This window comes from Mustelus asterias, chromosome 1, assembly GCF_964213995.1.
Source record: "Mustelus asterias chromosome 1, sMusAst1.hap1.1, whole genome shotgun sequence".
NCBI lineage: Eukaryota > Metazoa > Chordata > Chondrichthyes > Carcharhiniformes > Triakidae > Mustelus > Mustelus asterias.
The window spans coordinates 170,958,025-170,977,319 of record NC_135801.1 but is presented as its reverse complement, the minus strand read 5'-3'; the positions used below and the strand labels follow the sequence as shown (position 1 = coordinate 170,977,319).

The following is a 19,295-nucleotide window of genomic DNA, read 5'->3' as shown; positions in this document are numbered from 1 at the left end:
GAGTTGGCCTTGATAGATTGGGGAGAGTTACTTAAAGGAATGACAGTGGATAGACATTGGAAAACCATTCAAGGAATGCATGAGGGAACTGCAGCAACTGTTTATTCCTGTCTGGCATAAAGGCAAAATGGGTAAGAGGGCCAATCCATGGCTTACAAAGGAAATTAGAAAGAGTATCCAATCCAAAGAAGAAGCATACAGATTGGGCAAGAAAAACAATAGGTCTGAGGAGCAGTTTAGAATTCAACAAAGAAGGGCCAACGGATTGATTAAGAAGGGAAAATGTACAGTACAAAAGTAAGCTTGCAGGGAACATAAAGACTGACACTAAGAGTTTCTATAGAAAGGTGAAGTGAAAGAGGTTGGTGAAGACAAATGTAGGTCCCCTACAGCCAGAAACAGGGGAATGTACAATAGGGGACAAAGAAATGGCTGAGCAACTGAATACAAACTTTGGTTCTATCTTCACAAAAGAGGACACAAATCAAATACCAGAAATGTTGGAGAATGCAAGATTTAATGAGGGAAGAACTGAGGGAGATCAATATGAGTAGAGAAATGATCCTGGGAAAATTGGTGGGATTGAAGGTGGATAAATCCCCAGGGCCTGATAATCTAGATCCCAGACTACTTAAGGAAGTGGCTCTAGAAATAGTGGATGCATTGGTCATTGATCATCTTCCAGGATTCCATAGACTCTGGAACAGTCCCTGCAGATTGGAGGGTAGCGAATTTCACTCCAATATTCAAAAAGGGAGGTGGAGAGAAAACAGGGAATTATAGACCAATAAGCTTAACATCAGTAGTGGAGAAAATTCTCAAATCCATTATCAAGGACTTTATAGCAGAGCATTTAGAAAGCAGTGGCAGGATCAGACAGTCAGCATGGTTTATGAAGAGGAAATCATGCTTGATAAATCTGTTGGAATGCTTTGAAGATGTAACTGGTAGAGTTGACAAGGGGGAACCAGTAGATGTGGTATATTTGGACTTTCAGAACGCATTTGACAAAGTCCCGCACAAGAGATTATCATGCAAGATTAAAGCGCATGAGATTAGGGGAAGTGTATTGAGATGGATAGAAAGCTGGTTAGCAGAGAGGAAGCAAAGAGTAGGAATTAATGGGTGCTTTTCAAATTGGTAGGCAGTAACTAGTGTGGTGTCACAGGGATCGGTGCTGGGACCCCAACTATTCACAATATATATTAATGATTTAGATGAGGGAATGAAATGTAGCATCTCAAAGTTTGCAGATGACACCAGGTTGGGTGGGAGGGTGAACTGTGACGAGGATGCAGAAATCCTTCAGAATGATCTGGACAGGTTGGGTGAGTGGGCTAATCAATGGTAGATGCAGTATAATTTGGATAGGTGAGGTTATTCACTTTGGAAGCAAAAACAAAAGGCAGATTACTACCTGAATGGCTGTAAATTGGGAGAGGGGAGTGTGCAGCGGGACCTGGGTGTCCTTGTGCACCAGTCTCTGAAGGTAAGCATGCAGGTGCAGCAGGTGGCAAATGGCATGTTTGCCTTCATTGCGAGAGGTTTTGAGTACAGGAGTAGGGATGTGTTGTTGCAATAATACAGGGTCTTAGTGAGGCCACACCTAGAGTATTGTGTGCAGTTTTGGTCTCCTTTCCTGAGGAAGGATGTTCTTGCTCTCGGGAGTGCAGTGAAGGATTACCAGGCTGATTCTAGGGATGGTGGGACTGATGTATGAGGAGAGATTGGCTATGTTAGGATTGTTTCCGTTGGAGTTCAGATGAATGAGGGGGGAATCTCATAGAGACTTAGAAAATTCCAACAGGATTAAACAGGGTAGATGCAGGGAGGATGTTCCCGATGCGGGGGGAGTTCAGGAGTCACAGGCTGAGGATTCAGGGTAGACCAAGACATTTCTTCACCCAAAGAGTGGTGAGCCTGTGGAATTCAGTTGATGCCAAAATATTGAATTCATTCAAGAGGCGGCTGGATTTAGCACTTGGGGCGAACGGGATCAAAGGTTATGAGGAGAAAGCAGGATTAGGCTATTGAGTTGGATGATCAGCCATGATCCTAATGAATGGTGGAGCAGGCTCAAAGGGCCAAATGGCCTCCTTCTACTCCTATCTTCTATGTTTTTATGACTTGCCTTTCCACCTATTTTTGTGTGATCTGAAAATTTGGTTAGAGTAAATTTGCTTCCTTCCTCCAAGTCATTAATATATATTGGAAACCATTGCATTCCCAACATTGATCCCTGTGGAATGCTGGTTACAGGCTGCCAACGTGAAAAAGAACCCCTTATCCCCACTCCCTCTTTCCTGCCCATTAGCCAACTCTCTATCCATGAAAACATGTTATCTTCAACACCATGAGCTCTTCTCTTATGACTCAACATTTTATGAGGTACCTTGGTTGAACGCCAGCTCAAAGTTGAAATACAACACGTCTACTGGTTTCCCTCTTTCCACTCTGGTTGAAACTTCCTTAAACTCCAATAAATTAGTCAGATACAATTTCCCTTTCATGAAGCCATGCTGACTCTGCTTGATTAGATTATGATTTTTCAAATGTGCCATTATTACCTCCTTCCATACAGAGTGCAAACTGAGACTAAAAGCAGGAGCCTATGAAACACTCAAATAACAGCACCATTAAATCATATGATCAACTCTTAAAACAACCATGCAACCATTAAAATATATAACATCCCTCTCCCTTTACTTCTGTGGTCATCATGCTATGATATACATTGGATCAATAAAACTCCAGACACAGTACTATGCACCATTAATCATGATACAGTCAATAAGAGTCAATCAGGAGAACTTCTGTTCCTCTTTGGTTGTATACGACATTCTGGAACTTAGCTGTCCTTGCTCCTAGAATTATGATTTGGACTCTCAGTAGATACTACTTCTCTTGGAACTAATTCTGCGTCATTCTCACATGATATAGTAAGAAACGCACAATCATCAGGCAAATCAAATTCAACAAAATCTTCCATAGTGATATTCACAACACAAAGGACTGAAGAAGTTGGTATTTCAGGAGATGATTTGGAGAAATCATTTTGAGATGACAAAAGTCAGTGGCAGGATCAGACAGAGTCAGCATGGTTTATGAAGGGGAAATCATGCTTGATAAATCTGTTGGAATGCTTTGAAGATGTAACTGGTAGAGTTGACAAGGGGGAACCAGTAGATGTGGAGGAATATGGAGCAAACCATTATCAACTTAAAATGAACACATTATCTGATGTCAATTGCGATTAGTGGAACGTGAAGGGTTTCCTAATATTACTCCTGAAAGGAGTGCCTCTAATTTTTAGATTATGCACCCTAGCTCTATACTCAACTAGAAAATAATAGGGCAATTTCCCTCTCCATCTCCAGCCATCCCTAATCTACTGAGTGTCCAAATCATAATATCATTCACTTTAATATTTGCCATTCTTGCATTATGTCCTGGGTGCTAAACAAAAAGCTTCAGCAACGAGAGAACTTGAACAATTTGGGAGTTCACTGTTTAGACTAGACAATACCAGCTTCACAATTAGAAAAATTGCATTCGTGACCCATGGAGTACATGACCTACCCCTTTATACAACTATATTAGCCACAGCAAAGGATTTGCTTGTTAACTTGACTATTGCAGCAACAAATCTGCATTCGAGTTTATTCCAACCATCAAAACTCTATGTAGCAGGAAAGCTTCCTGACATCTGCATGATGCCCCATCCCTAACCTATTTGGTTCGAATGGTCTGTCCACATGCACAATATAATCCATTTGTATCATTTTAAATACTTGAGCTTGCACTTGGGTAGACCCAGATTTTCTAGTCCAGTACCTTAATTTTACGCAATCGCACCTTTTAAAAAAATATTCTATCTCTAGATCCTGGAGATTGGTTGTTATTACACTAGTATCTGAATGCAGATCCCCCCACAGCACTTCTGAATTTAAATTTAATTAAATCTGAAACAAGTGGGCATGTTTCTTGGAAATTAACAACTTGTCTAATTCACTGTTCTTTTGGGAAGGAAACCTGCCATCCTCACCTGTTTGGTTTGTCTGACTTCAAATCCACAGCAGTGTAGTTGACTCAAATGACCTACCAAGCACTTTAAAGCCTCAATTGTAATCCATCCGGAATTCAAGAAGGGACCTCTGTCTTGAGTACAATAGTGGATAGGGAATAATGCGAACCTTGCTAGCATTTCCCACCACCAAACCTATGGATGAATAAAATTTTTTGCTTTTACAATATCTCTACACTGCAATCTTTGTATATAGTTTTTTAAAATTTGATCTTTCATGGGATGTTGGTCACTAAAACCAGTATTTGTTGCCCATCCCTAATTTCCCTTTCAAGTGGCTTGCTAGCCCATTTCATAGGGTGTTTGAGTCATTGCTGTTATTGACTGGTCATTCTTTTAATGACAACTAGAGTGAAGACACTGGCGAGCAGTTCATCAGTGTTGGCCTTGTGGTATTATTTAATGGTCCTTTTTATTGCCCTCTAGTCTGACCTTATTTTAAAGTTACTAACTGGTAATCTATAGTCTTTTGACAAGCACTCTGGCTATCTTGTTTACCATCACCCTATTCATGCTGGCCTAAATAGACATTCTCAAATTTATTTTTGGCTTTAAAATTTCTCCATAACCTTGTATTATCTTTGCAATCTCCTCCAGCCTTTCGCCTCAGCCCCCTAAAGTACCCCTTTGTCATTCTCTCTTTCTGCCCTATTTCTTCAAAACTTTTGAACCAGTTTTACTTTCTTTGCCTTTTTTAGAAGTGGGCGTAGGAAATTTTGTCCTGTTTTAATGGTTAATATATACAAGCCATTTCTTAACATCTATATCTAAGGCACAGTGGCTGACAATATTAAAATCAACGTGAGAAAATCTCAAACCTATGTATGGTTAAACCCACAGCTTCCTGACCTAGATATTGGGCCAAGTGAACCAGGGTGAAAATTATATTTGCCTATTCTAATATCAAGTAATTATTCTGTCTGTCCTATATTATGGAGTTAAAGATGCCTAATGTTGCCTTGTAGCTAAGGTGGTTGTTGGAATTCAAAAGTTGAGGAGTGATAACCTAACTGCAGACGTCATTAGGGATGACTGTAGATGGAGAGGGAAATTGCCCTATTATTTTCTAGTTGAGTCTAGAACTAGGGTGCATAATCTAAAAATTCGAGGCACTCCTTTCAGGAGTAATATTAGGAAACCCTTCACATTCCACTAATCGCAATTGACGTCAGATAATGTGTTCATTTTAAATTGATAATGGTTTGCTCCATATTCCTCCAGCCTATTGACTAAGTTGAGCATATGAAGTTTGGTTGCAGAGCAACCATGATCTCACTGAATAGTGAAGCAGTCTTGATGGGTCATGTTTCTACCTCATTCAGATTGCACTTGAAGTACCTTTTCAACCTCTCCAATACTCTTGCTCAAATTCACATCAGAGGAACAAATGTAATCCTTTGGAGATTTGTACATCTGTGCTCATGACTGGATGGTGTTGTATTTGGGATGCTTTCACCTTTCAGTTGCTGTAGCAGGTTGAAAGTTTTTGGATTTGTTCATGTGCTTTATAAATTTGTTTTCTGCCATTTTGGATCCACTTAATAAATACATTTTTCATAGGTTTCTTGTCAGGAAGCCATAACTTTGGAATGGAAACAGAAGTATGAGGAAAGCCTGGCACAGTGTGCAGAAATGAAGTAAGAAATTTTCTCATTTATGAAATGTTTGCCTGTAATTTTAGACATTGGAAACACATTTAAGCAATATTTTGAGGGCTAACAATTTTGTACATTATCTCCTAGAAAAATTGTTAATGAATATTCTGAAGTGACCTTTCAAATGATGGGTGAGTTCTAATGTTTTAGACACTTCCAGATTCTGCTTAGATTCCTCTTTTTTTCAGTTCCAATCTTTGTCAAAATTAACTTGCAAATTTACGATGCTGCTACTTTTGGAAAGCTGTTTGTGTATAAATGGTTGATCTAAATAGCCTAGAATTAGCATTTTCATAAATTCTCTTTGAATTTAGAGGAATCTGGCAAGAAGAGTGAATTGGCCAAGGCAGAGCTGGAGAAAGCAACAGAAGAAAAGCAGCAAGCCTTAAAGGAGCTAAACTCAATTGAAAAATCATTTTCTGAGGTGTTTAAACGATTTGAAAAACAGAAGGAAACAATTGAGGGTTATAAAAAGGCAAGTCTATTTCAAATAATTTAATGCCTTTATGCTGCCACATCCATTATCAAAGAAAAGTACAGCACAGGAAACAAGCCCTTTGGCCCACCAAGCCTGTGCCGGCACATGATGTCTTTCTATACTAAATACCTTTTTGCCTCTGCAGTCCATATCCCTCTATTCCCTGCCTATTCATGTATCTGTCAATGTTAATAGGATTGCAAAGATCTTGGGCAGCAAATTAAGCCAATCTTAAATTGAAAATTGGTTGAATTTACATGAGGGATTAAAGTTCCTAGAATGTGTTCAGGAGGATTTTCTACAGCTTATTTCCAGTCCCAGTCCAATCAAAAAGGCACTGCTTGATCTAGTTCTTGGGAATGAGATGGCTCCAATGTTAATGGGGAACATTTTAAGGGACAGTGAATTAAATTGGCTGTGGACAAGCAGCAATCCAGAAAAAAAAACCGATAGAAAGCCATCTTCAGTTGGGCACAAATGGATCTGGCCCAGATAAATTGGATGCAAAGATTAGCAGGCAAAACTTGGGCTGACTTCCAGCATAAGTGAGGTATATCCCTACATAGGGGAAAGGTAGGGCAAACTGATTCAGAGTTCCCTGAATGACTGAGATTAAGATTAAGCAGGAAATGTAATCTTTTTGACACATCAGGTGAATAATGCATCATAAAATCAAGCTGAATATAGAAGGTTGATGGGAATTGAAATAGTTTAAGGGGAGAGATACAAAAGGGTCCAGAGGGGCAATTTTTTCATGCAGAGGGTGATGAGTGCCTGGAACAAGCTGCCAGCGGCAGTAGTAGAGGCGGCTACAATTTTGTCTTTTAAAAAGCGTTTATACAGTTACATGGGTATAGAGGGATATGGGCCAAATGCAGGAAATTGGGATTAGTTTAGGGGTTTTAAAAAGAGGGTGGCATGGACAAGGTGGGCCAAAGGGCCTGTTTCCATGCTGTAAACCTCTGACTCTGAGACAGGCACCTCCCACAAGTGTCAGTCTTCAATGTAAATAGAAAATGCTGGATAAACTCAGCAGGTCTAGCAACATCTGTGGAGAGAAACAATTGACGTTTTGGATATAAATGATTCTTCAGAATAATGCAAGGTAGACATGTACGGAATTGTATAGTTGGAAAGGAGATGGGGCAGAATAGAAGACCAGGGACGTCACCTCACTTTAAAAAAAAAAAATCTTCATGGACTGAATATTGGTGGCAATATTAGGCCATCACCAAGTATCCTTGAAGGTGGAGTATGCCACCTTGAACTGATGTAGATAGAACCAGTACTGTTGGGAATGGAATTTCAGGATTTTGAACCCAGTGACAAAAAAGAATAGCAAGAAGTCAGGATGGTCTGGTGTGGGGCTGGGGTGACTTGCAGGTAAGAGAGCGAGACGTGGAACACCAAGTGGTGCATTTGGAAGTTGCTATAAAAGGAGGCTTGGCAGCTTAGTGCATCTTGTGGCTAATATACAGAAGGAAGGCATTTGGCCCACTGTGTCTGCGCCGCATCCCCAAACAAGTATTGTGATGTAGCGCCATTACCATGCCTTTTCCCTGTACCTCTGCACATTGTTTCTATTCAAATAATCTTGTGGAGGGACTGAATGTTTCAGGTACTCTGATAAATGTGAGGTGATTCATTTTGGTAGGACTAATTTAAATGTGGATTACAGGGTCAAAGGTAGGGTTCTGAAGACTGGAGGAACAGAGAGATCTTGGGGTCCATATCCACAGATCTCTAAAGGTTGCCACTCAAGTGGATAGAGCTGTGAAGAAGGCCTATAGTGTGTTAGCTTTTATTAACAGGGGGTTGGAGTTTAAGAGCCGTGGGGTTATGCTGCAACTGTACAGGACCTTGGTGAGACCACATTTGGAATATTGTGTGCAGTTCTGGTCACCTCACTATAAGGAGGATGTGGGAGCGCTGGAAAGAGTGCAGAGGAGATTTACCAGGATGCTACCTGGTTTGGAGGGTAGGTCTTATGAGGAAAGGTTGAGGGAGCTGGGGCTGTTCTCTTTGGAGTGGAGGAGGCTGAGAGGAGACTTAATAGAGGTTTCTAAAATGATGAAGGGGATAGATAGAGTGAACGTTCAAAGACTATTTCCTCGGGTGGATGGAGCTATGACAAGGGGACATAACTATAGGGTTCATGGTGGGAGATATAGGAAGGATATCAGAGGTAGGTTCTTTACGCAGAGAGTGGTTGGGGTGTGGAATGGACTGCCTGCAGTGATAGTGGAGTCAGACACTTTAGGAACATTTAAGCGGTTATTGGATAGGCACATGGAGCACACCAGGATAGTTGGACCAAGGAGCGGCACAGGCTTGGAGGGCCGAAGGGCCTGTTTCCTGTGCTGTACTGTTCTTTGTTCTTTGATGATAGGGAGTGGGATAGCTTGATCTTGGTTTCAGATAAAGCTCAGCACAACATCGTGGGCTGAAGGGCCTGTTCTGTGCTGTACTGTTCTATGTTCTATGTAGTTGATGGGGTACAAATCAAGAGTGCAGCTTTAGTCCAGGATACTGTTATGCTAGTTGTGTTAGAGCTATACTCATCTAGGCTAGCAGGCCATATTCAATTGCAGTCCTGTTTGTGCCTAGTCGATGTATAGGCATCGAGTCATGAAGTGTTTATTGCCACAAATTCTGTCTTGCCTGTTTTTGTGGCCACAGTAATTGTGCTGGTCCAGTTGTTTTGAGTCAATGGTAATCCCCAGGATGATTTGGTGGGAATTCAGCTATGGTATTGATTGTTGGGAGTGGTCATTGCCTACACTTGAGATACAAATCTTCCTTGTTGCATCAGTCCAAGCCCGAATGTTGTCTCTGTACTGCGTGGCATGCTTCAGTTTGAGAAGTTGCAAATGGGACTGAACACAGCAATCATCAGTGAAAATCCCCCTCTTCTGACCTTGTGATGGAGGGGAGGGTATTATAGTAGCTGAAGCTAAGACCTTATCAAAACGTCATCCTGAAGAACTCTGCAGAGATGTTCTGGCATTGAGATGATTGACATCCAATAACCACATGTTCATAATACTCCTAACTGTGGCCTAACTAGTATCATGAATGTCAGTCATAAATCGCTTTTCAGTGCCCCATAAATAAAAACCCAGAATTCCATTGCTGTCTTTTTCCAACTGCAATCACGTTTTCTAGCTACCACCTTTTTTTTCAATCAGTTTTTTTTTTGTGACTGTGCCCAAATGTGTAGGAATTACACATGGTATCACTAATAGGTGGGTCAAATGATTAATTGCAATTAATGATACAAAAATCACACTTCATTACTTTGTTCAGAATGAAGAGTCCCTGAAGAAATGTGCTCAGGATTATCTTGCAAGGATTCAAAAGGACGAGCAAAGGTATCGGGCTCTGAAAGTTCATGCTGAAGAAAAATTGAATCAGTGAGTATTTTGGTGGTTTTATTGACTTGACATTTTATTGAGCAAGTCATTTTTGGTCCACAGTTAACAATCTGCTATTAAATGTCCACTAAGAAGAAAATTGAGAATGAATTGGGTACCACAGTAGGTTACATCTGCCACTTCAGGAGATGCTTTTAATCTGTTCTTAACCGACATTTGAGAAACATTATCCCTCTTTCTTCACACGTGCATGCATGCACACGCACGCACCCCCAATCACACTCAGCAAACCTTGATGACTGGTGGAAAACCTGAGCGTCTCCCACTGCAAAACATTCCATAATCTGCCAGTATAGCTTGAGCTTTATTCTGTCTGAAATGGAAGGTGTGCAATTTTCCCACCATTCCTATCAATACCTTAAACAGCAAATAAAACTGCATTGCTGTTGATAATTGCCCTCTGCAATGACATAGCAAGTCACAAACTAATACAAGAATTCCCTTGCCTAACTGCACTGGATATATCTTTGCCACATGGACTGTAACAGTTCATAAGGTAGCTCAGACACCAAACACACGAACGCATAGAAGATAGGAGCCTGCTCTGTCATTCAATATGATCATGGCTGATCCTCTAACAATACCACACTCCCACGCTCTCTGTACTCCTTGATACCTTTAGTGCCTAGAAATCCATTTCCTTGAATATATTCATTGATGTGGCCTCTACATCCTTCTGTGGTAGAGAATTCCACAGGTTCACCACCTCTGAAGAAGTTTCTGCTCATCTCAGGATGGGAGTAGGCCATTTAGGACTGACTGACCTTCCAGCAACCCACCCAGAGGAAACAACGTTCCTACATCTAGTCTATCCAGCCTTGTCAGAATCTCATACACTTCAATGACATACCCTCTTGATTCATTTAAATTCTAGTGAATACCATAGTTTCGATGCAGAAAGAGACCATTCAGCCCATCGTGTCTGCCAGCCAAAAAAGAAATTAGCTGCTCATTTTAATCCCATTTTCCAGCACTTGGTCTGTAGCCTGACTTTTCAATAATTTGTTCATGGGATGTGAATGTTGCTGGGTGGACCAGCATTTATTGGTCATCCCTGAGACAACCACATTGCTGTGGATCTGGAATCGGAGGCCAGACCAAGCAAGGATGACAGACTTTGTTCCTTAAAGAACATTAGTGAACCTGATGGGTTTTTACAACAATTGACTATGGTTTCATGTTAGACTTTTAATTCCAGATTTTTGTTGAATTCAAATTTTACTGTCTGCCGTGGTGTGATTCAAGCCCAAGTCCATTACTATGGGTCCCTGGATTACTACCCCCCAAATACTTTTATAAAAGGAATTGAGCATTTTGGCTTCAATCACCAACTTGGACAGTGAATCTCAGAAACCCACCACACTCTCTGGGTGAACAAGCTTGTGTCTCCTCTAATCCTTCTACCAATCGCCTTAAATCTATGCCCCTGGTAATTAACCCCTCAGCTAGGGGAAACGAATGTCCCCAGTGAAAATGTGGGGTCTTGATGGGTTAGTGAAATCGAAACATTTTCTCAGAAGTGGAAGGTGAACTTGCTCCATTTCCCTTGGTTTTGGATACTGTCAATTGATCTCAATAGATTTTTTTTATTGAGGGATATGGATCAAGGTGAGTAATTGGCTATGATCTAATGAAATAGCTAGCAAACTCTAGTTCCTAGTAATACAGGCTTACTGCTGTAATGTGGATACTGATCTGTAAGGCTTGTAACATTGGAGTTTTGTAATGACGTTTGTTAATGTTGATATCTGTGACCTCTTAAGAGCAAATGAAGAGATAGCGCAAGTACGTAACAAATACAAGGCAGAGATTGCTGCTCTCCAGGCTCATCTACGCAAGGAGCAAATGAAAGCCAATTCCTTGGAAAGGAGTCTGGAAGAAAAGGCAAGTTGATTATTATTGTGATAGTGTGCTATTGCTTTTTTTTTAGTTTAAGGGGGCTGTTTTAAAGTTCAGTTCTGGAGGAAATGCAGCTCAGATACATTTATTTGTCCCATTTTAGTAGTGCAAAGTGTGATCATACTTATTTTAGCTATGTAGTGTTACTTAGACCGCTAATGGACTTTGACAAAAGGTCTCCTGGGGTTTTGGATTAAAGGAATAGAAGATGGGTTTAGGTATGCAGGGTCATGTGGTGATGTGAGTTAATGGGAGGAGCTACATTTGTAGCAGAGGGAAGGATCGTTTTTTAATTCTGGCTGTGGTTTAGTTTAAAGACAAGTCCGCAAGCTACTCTCCTCAAAATCTCCCCTTTATGGCAAGTGTGTTTATGGTTGCTAACTATTTAAAATGGTTTTTAAATCTGAGAAGAATGTTACTTTTTGGAGCTCAAACAGTGGTTGTTTTCATGTTTAAATATTGTTCAAATGGGTAATAATTAAGCTGCTGCTTTTGTTGTAGTTAAACTTATCAAATTTTCTTTTGCTATAAAAGATGTCCCTAATTTGTCGCAGGAATTACTCCTAGAGTGAAGCATCCTATCCTCACGTTTATGCCAAAATAGAAAACTTTTGGTCTAGTCTGACTTCCTAATGTAATTTAGGATTCTGGTCCAGGGCCCTAACAATACAGACTGTTTCATTCCATTTGTAGATGTACCTCTTCAGATACTTGGGGAAATATTTCCGGCATGAAACTCGTTTTAAGAGTCTCTTTCTTTCTTTCCCCCCCACCCCCCTAATGAAATGACAATAGGAGGAGCCATTTTGTAACTTTCTCAAGGTAGCACCTACACTTTCTGCTTCCTCTTTAAAGTTTAATTATTAGTGTCATAAGTAGGCTTACATAAACACTGCAATGAAGTTACTGTGAAAATCGGTATTTGGATATTTTTGTACTGGCAGAGTGCTGTTGCTAATCTATTCTCTTGGTTTGGCTTTAGGCTATAGTCCAAGTTGTGATTTTTCTTTTCTCTACAGTTTACTGCCTTGTGGTTAGAGTTTCTTTGCTCTCCCTATCCCTGCCCCATTTACATAATTTTGGCCACAAACTACTTCTGATGAAAATCTTTCTTGCAGTCTGATTAACATGCAAAGGATGAATAACTTTTTGGACCCAAGTCTGGTTCAGTAATGTGAACATTTTCATATGGATTTTAAAATGCATCAAATTCTCATCGAGTACTCTAGATCCTCTTCTGCCACAAGGTGACAGCCACTAAGGTTCCAGATCACACCACGGAAATGGGCATTATTATCAATAATTAATCTTTACCTATCAGTCTCTTGGACAACTTGAGCAAATGTCCTTTGGCAATTCATATAAACAGGGTCCATATATCAGGCAGATTAATCCAGTTTCTGTAGAAGTGTTCATTGTAATTTTGTTATCTGGTAGAAATGTCCAACATTGTAATTTTATCTGTCATATCAGTTTTCGGGACAGAAATCTAAGTTCAAAGGTGCAAGCTGGAAAGTTTTTGCTGCAGTGTAATGGTTAGCCCTTGCAAGAAGGGTCATTCTTCTGTTTAGCCCCATAATATAAAATTAGGTTCAGTTGACAATTTGTGAATAGTCAAAAACAAAAAGATCATGTTATCTGCAGCCCACTGTGAAAACTTTCAACCTGTAGTTATGATTTGAAGACTTTCCAGGTGAGATTTGATTTATTGTCACGTTAGAATACAGTGAAAAGTATTGTTTCTCGTGTGCTTTACAAACAAAGCATACCATACACGGAGAAGGAAAGGAGAGAGTGCAGAATATAATGTTAGTCATAGCCAGGGTGTAGAGAAAGATCAACTTAATGCAAGATAGGTCCAGTCAAAATCTGACAGCAGCAGAGAAGAAGCTGTTCTTGAGTCAGTTGGTACGTGTCCTCAGACTTTTGTATCTTTTTCCCAACGGAAGAAGGTGGAAGAGTGTGTCCGGGGTGTGTGGGGTCCTTAATTATGCTGGCTGCTTTTCCGAGGCAGCGGGAAGTGTAGATAGTCAATGGATGGAAGGCTGGTTTGAAAGACAGGGTCATGAATGAAGCCCATTGTAATTCTTGAGGTCTTGGACAGAGCAGGAGCCATACCAAGCTTGTGATGCAACCAAAAAGAATGCTTTCTATGATGCATCTGCAGATGTTGGTGAGAGTTGTAGCGGACATGTCAAATTTCCTTCATCTCCTGAGAAAATAGAGGTGTTGGTGGGCTTTCTTAACTATAGCATCGGCATGGAGGGACCAGGGCAGGTGGTTGATCTGTATTTGTGTATATTTCTAAAGGCTTAAGTTTGCATCAGTAAGGTGTTGTGTAACACCCAGGTGATTCCTGGAGCTGCGGCTATCACTTAATGTCTTTTGGGGGGAGTAAACACTGGGAAAATACAATTTTTCATAGAATCCCTCCAGTGCAGAAGGAGGCCATTCATCCCATCAAGTCTGCACCGACCACAATCCCACCCAGGCCCTATCCCCATAACGCCACATATTTACCCTGCTAATCTGCCTGTAGGGTCAATTTAGCAAGGCCAACCAATCTAACCCGCACATCTTTGGATTGTGGGAGGAAACCCACACAAACACAGGGCGAATGTGCATACTCCACACAGACAGTGACCAAAGGCTGGAATTGAACTCCAGTCCCTGGCTCTGAGACAGCAGTGCTGACCACTGTGTCACCATGTCACCCCTCTGATGAAATGCTGAACTCGTGCTCCTGATAATAGGCCAAAATGCTGATGCTTTTGTGGTAAAGGGAGCAAATTGATGTGATTAGCACTGATGCTCTGATAGCCTGCTAAGAAATTGAAATAGATCTTGGGGAAAGATCCAAATTATGTAGCTGGTTTTAGTATTGCTGTCATGGTAAATGTTATTGAAATAGTAACCCAGAAGCCTGGATTAATTCTGATTCCATTGTAACACACAATTTGGACTTCTTACTAAATTTCAGTATCAGTAACTATAGGATTATTTTGTAAAGACGATAGTTCACTTTTTAAGGAAATGACCCTGTTGCCCTTGCATTCAGTCTTCTATCAGTGGAGCTGATAACTAACTGCCTACTAAAGATTTCTAATGAGCTGTTCAGCAGTTGATAGCTACCATCATAACAACCAGAATGCTAAGCTTGCACATCTTGAATGTGCAATTTGTAGAGAGAAATCTTAATCTAAGTTGGGCATTTATGGGGAAACTATTTCTGTTAATCTGTATAATTTTTATAATTGAAAGATGAGTGATAATTAGATGTAAATTGAGGAATTTCTTCTTGCAAGGTAATGAATTTGGAATTCTTTACTGCAGAGGCTGGGTTGCTAAGTATGTTTGAGCTGAACTAAGAATGAAAGATGGGGATAAGACCGGAAAGTGTTGAGGATGATATCAGTCTGATCTCACTGAAATGGCAGAGCAGACTCTGAGCCAAATGGCCTAGTTCTGCTATATCTTATGAAGAAATTTGTACTCTTAAGGGTGGTGGGGAACTAATCTGCCATTTTGCAATATACTAAACTTTAATTTTGTCTCTTTTTTGCAGACTAAAGAAAATGTGGAACTATCAAAAATCTGTGATGAGCTAATTTCCAAGATGGAAAAGATCTGATTTTTTTTTCTCTTCAGACTTGTAAAAACTAACGTCCTGTCCTTTGAACTCACTTTCTGCTTTTTTATGTATAACTTGAATATATTATGTTTCTAGAGCTAAATAAAGTTGAATATTAGAAATACACCATGTGTGCAGAATTTTATGGTAACATTTGTGATATCCTGATCAAGTCCCAAATTTAACCTCCCTCATTAATGTTGGCAATTAAGTAGCTTTAAAATTTCCCCCTTTAAACCACTGTTAAATTTTTGAGTAGTTAGAAAACACCTGGAGTATTAAGTGATCTGAATATTTAGAATCTTGTAACATTTGTGATTAGATATTTAACTAGATGCAATGCTCATTTGAACTCCCTTGCAATAAAGCCTATGCTGGGAAGGCTTTATTTGTTCCAATTTAGCAGTACAATCGTGTGGCAATGCAGAACTTGGAATATTGCTGAAAAGAACAAAGCTGGTGATCAGGACAAATGCAAGTGTGCCAAATTTCAAATAATCACAATGATTTGATTTAACTAGCCATTTATTGGGGCAATCGCTTATATATCTGGCACCACACTAGCACTGAGATTCATACAATATTGTGTGGAAGGTGAAATGTTTTGGACTGGCAGCATCCTATTAGTGAAAATAACACTTGTTGCCCCTGCATGCATTTGTTGCTTTTTGGGGGTAATTTGAGGTTATAACTCGCTACTTTTCAGGTCTGAAAGTGACTTTTGGCCCATTTTTATGCAATACATGGTAAACAATGATCCAGATAGCTTTGTGCTCTATTCTTGCATTCAACATGCAAGGTGAGCAAATGGCTACGGCTGCTACATATGTTGGAATTCTTGTAACTCCACATGCTGGGGCCCTAGCCATTTATTCATCTTAGTACTATAACTACTTTGACATCAGAAATCCCAACAATTGGCTGATCAAATCAAATGTGTTCTTGTAGCTGTTTGCAATAAGTGTACACAACGTAACCAACCTGTGCTTGCAAAACCTGAATCAAAACATTTGGCCAATGATTGTGATTAGACAGCATTTGTTGAACAACCCTGAGTGGTAATTAATAACCAATCTCTTAACATGGTTCATTTTCATTTGCTCGAAGTGACAAATTCGTACACACGGACCTACTCTTTGCCAGCAAAAGTAGTATGTTCAAACCTTGCCTTTAATTACCCAGAAGCAAGGGGAGTCTATAGTTTCCTGTTGCTTTCTTCATGACAACACCTCAGCCAATCAATTGGCACCCTTTTCTCCTGTAATATAAATTGCTGTGATTGTTTGAAATGTGGCATTCTTTTTTTACTGAGTGAAAAGCTTCAGCAATATTGATCACTGATTTAACATTTCTTTTATTGCTTTAGCTATTGGATTTTTTGTATGTATATTTCTTTGAATAAAAAGTTTAAGATCTCAAATGTACTTCTGTTCACTCTTCTAATCTTTGTAATATTTTGGGTTTGCATTGAATTTATAGACTTTGATTAGACTAACTTAATCTTTAATCTTCCCTCCATTTGCTCCCTGATTCATATCTGGGGTATTTTCTGTATCTCCAATCCACATTGGTAATATTGTCAATGGAGTAAGATAATACAATTTATAATATAACTAGAATTACATTAAAGGCAATACATTTGTTGCATTTCCAATTCTCAAAACCCCAAAAGAGTCTCAGCTAAGCAATAGTGAGTACAGGAAGGCAATTCTATCTAATATCTCATTAGCCCCACACTCTTGCAAGGACCTACAAATTAACTTTTTGAAAAAGTTGTTGGACATGTTTTCATCCTTTCTCAGCAGTGACTTCTGATCTTGACTTTTTTCTTTTACTGGTTTCTGACTCATTTCCCAGTTATCTGGCATTTCTTTTTGTTTACTGACCCCTGCAGCTGCAAACAAGAATTATGAAAACCTTTTCAAGATTATTTTTGCCACCTCCCTAATTTCTACTGACACTAGTCTCCACCAGGGTAAGAGTAGAACAGCTAGCTCTTGAGACTCTGCTGTCCCTCAATGCAATCATGGCTAATTTCCAAACTAACTTCACATACCTCCTTTTGCCCAAGTCAAGCTTTTGGTTGACCAATGGATCTTAAATTAAAGACAGGAAATTTGGCATATCAGCTATGACTGTCCAACTTTTACAGATGCACCATAGAAACCATTCTTTCTGGTTGTATCACAAGCTTGGTATGGCTCCTGCTCTGCTCAAGACCACAAGAAACTACAAAAGGTTGTGAATGTAGCCTAACCATCATCCATTGTCTCTGTCTACACTTCCTGCTGCCTCAGCAAAGCAACCAGCATAATTAAGGACCCCAGACATTCTCTCTTCCACCTTCTTCCATTGGGGAAAAAGATACAAAAGTCTGAGGTCATGTACCAACCGACTCGAGAGCAGCTTCTCTGCTGTTGTTAGATTTTTGAATGGACCTACCTTGCATTATCTTTCTCTGTACCCTAGCTATGTTTGTAACACTACGTTCTGCACTCTCTCATTTCCTTCTCTATGAATGGTCTGCTTTTAATAGAACATAGAAAAATACAGCACAAACAGGCCCTTCAGCCCACAAGTTGTGCCAGTCAACCTCGGCTTATATATAGGCTTACCTATAACCCTCATCCTATTAAGTCCCATATACTCATCCAGAAGTCTCTTAAAAGACCCTATCGAGTTTGCCTCCACCACCACTGACAGCAGCCGATTCCACTCACCCACCACCCGCTGAGTGAAAAACTTACCCCTGACATCTCCTCTGTACCTACTCCCCAGCACTGTAAACCTGTGTCCTCTCGTAGCAGTCGTTTCAACCCTGGGGAAAAAGCCTCCGAGAATCCACCCGATCTATACCTCTCAACATCTTGTACACCTCTATCAGGTCACCTCTCATCCTTCGTCTCTCCAAGGAGAAAAGACTGAGCTCCCTCGCAAGGGACCAAGCACACAAGAAACAATACTTCTCACTATATTAATACTTGTGACAAATCTGATCAGTCGCTATTTGTAGAAGAGTTCTAACCGCAAGTGTTTCCTAATACCATTGAGTTAAGTCCATTTCTCCTCCCCCCCCCCCCCCCCCCCCCCCCCCCCCCCCCCAACCCCCATCTCTCTCCCAGGCATCACGAAAATCTGTCTTATTTCCCATAAAGACCCATGATGATGTAGTGCCCAGGACTATGCTCATAACTCTAAGTGGTATAGAAACATAGAAAAACTACAGCACAAAACAGGCCCTTCGGCCCCACAAGTTGTGCCGAACATATCCCTACCTTTTAGGCCTACCTATAACCCTCCATCCTATTAAGTCCCATGTACTCATCCAGGAGTCTCTTAAAAGACCCTATTGAGTTTGTCCCCACCACCACTGACGGCAGCTGATTCCACTCGCCCACCACCCTCTGTGGAAAAACTTCCCCCAAACATTTCCCCTGTACCTACCCCCCAGCACCTTAAACCTGTGTCCTCTTGTAACAGCCATTTCCACCCTGGGAAAAAGCCTCAGAGTCCACCCGATCTATGCCTCTCAACATCTTATATACCTCTATTAGGTCTCCTCTCATCCTACGTCTCTCCAAGGAGAAAAGACCGAGGTCGAGTTGATCCACGGTTTTTGAGGTGTAGCATAACCAATTGTATTTTAGTCGTCTTGATTTATAAGTCAGTGTTTGTTTAGCTGTTTATTAAAATGTCATTGGCCCAAGTACAGAAAATCTTGCCTGAATCCAAGTTTTAGACTTCCACTGTTTCTAGCTATTCATCATTTAGAAAATATCTTGTGGCCTAGTGAGTGATTGGATTATCTAAAGCAGCTGCCAGAGCGTCAAAGAAAAAATCTGGATAGACCACCTGGCTTTGACCTAGGCACCGGAAATAACAAAAGGTACACTCTGCCCTGTTGACCCTGCAAAGTCTTCCTCATTAGCATTTAGGGGCTCATGCCAAAATTGGAAGAGTTATTCCACATACCAGTTTAGTCTTGTGTAATCATACTTGGGGAATCATACCCTGCAGCTGATGTCCCAGATACTTCCATTATATCTCTGAACTTGTCCTGTCCCATTAAAAAGACACCTAAGGTGGCAATACAGTTGGGAGGAATTGCGTATGG

The 19,295-nt window shown here is 40.4% G+C and overlaps 1 protein-coding gene across 2 annotated transcripts in view; it reads left to right on the top strand.

Annotated features, from left to right (window-relative positions):
• LOC144500325 (transforming acidic coiled-coil-containing protein 3-like) overlaps positions 1-16,604 on the top strand; it is a 69,870-nt gene extending 53,266 nt beyond the window's left edge. For both annotated transcript variants that reach the window (XM_078223060.1, XM_078223050.1), the window contains exons 12-17: positions 5,645-5,721; positions 5,827-5,870; positions 6,054-6,214; positions 9,524-9,630; positions 11,415-11,535; positions 15,116-16,604. In XM_078223060.1, the coding sequence (XP_078079186.1) occupies positions 5,645-5,721; positions 5,827-5,870; positions 6,054-6,214; positions 9,524-9,630; positions 11,415-11,535; positions 15,116-15,181 (576 nt within the window). In that variant the 3' untranslated portion in view covers positions 15,182-16,604. The remainder of the gene's footprint in view (positions 1-5,644; positions 5,722-5,826; positions 5,871-6,053; positions 6,215-9,523; positions 9,631-11,414; positions 11,536-15,115) is intronic.
• Positions 16,605-19,295: the final 2,691 nt, after the last annotated feature.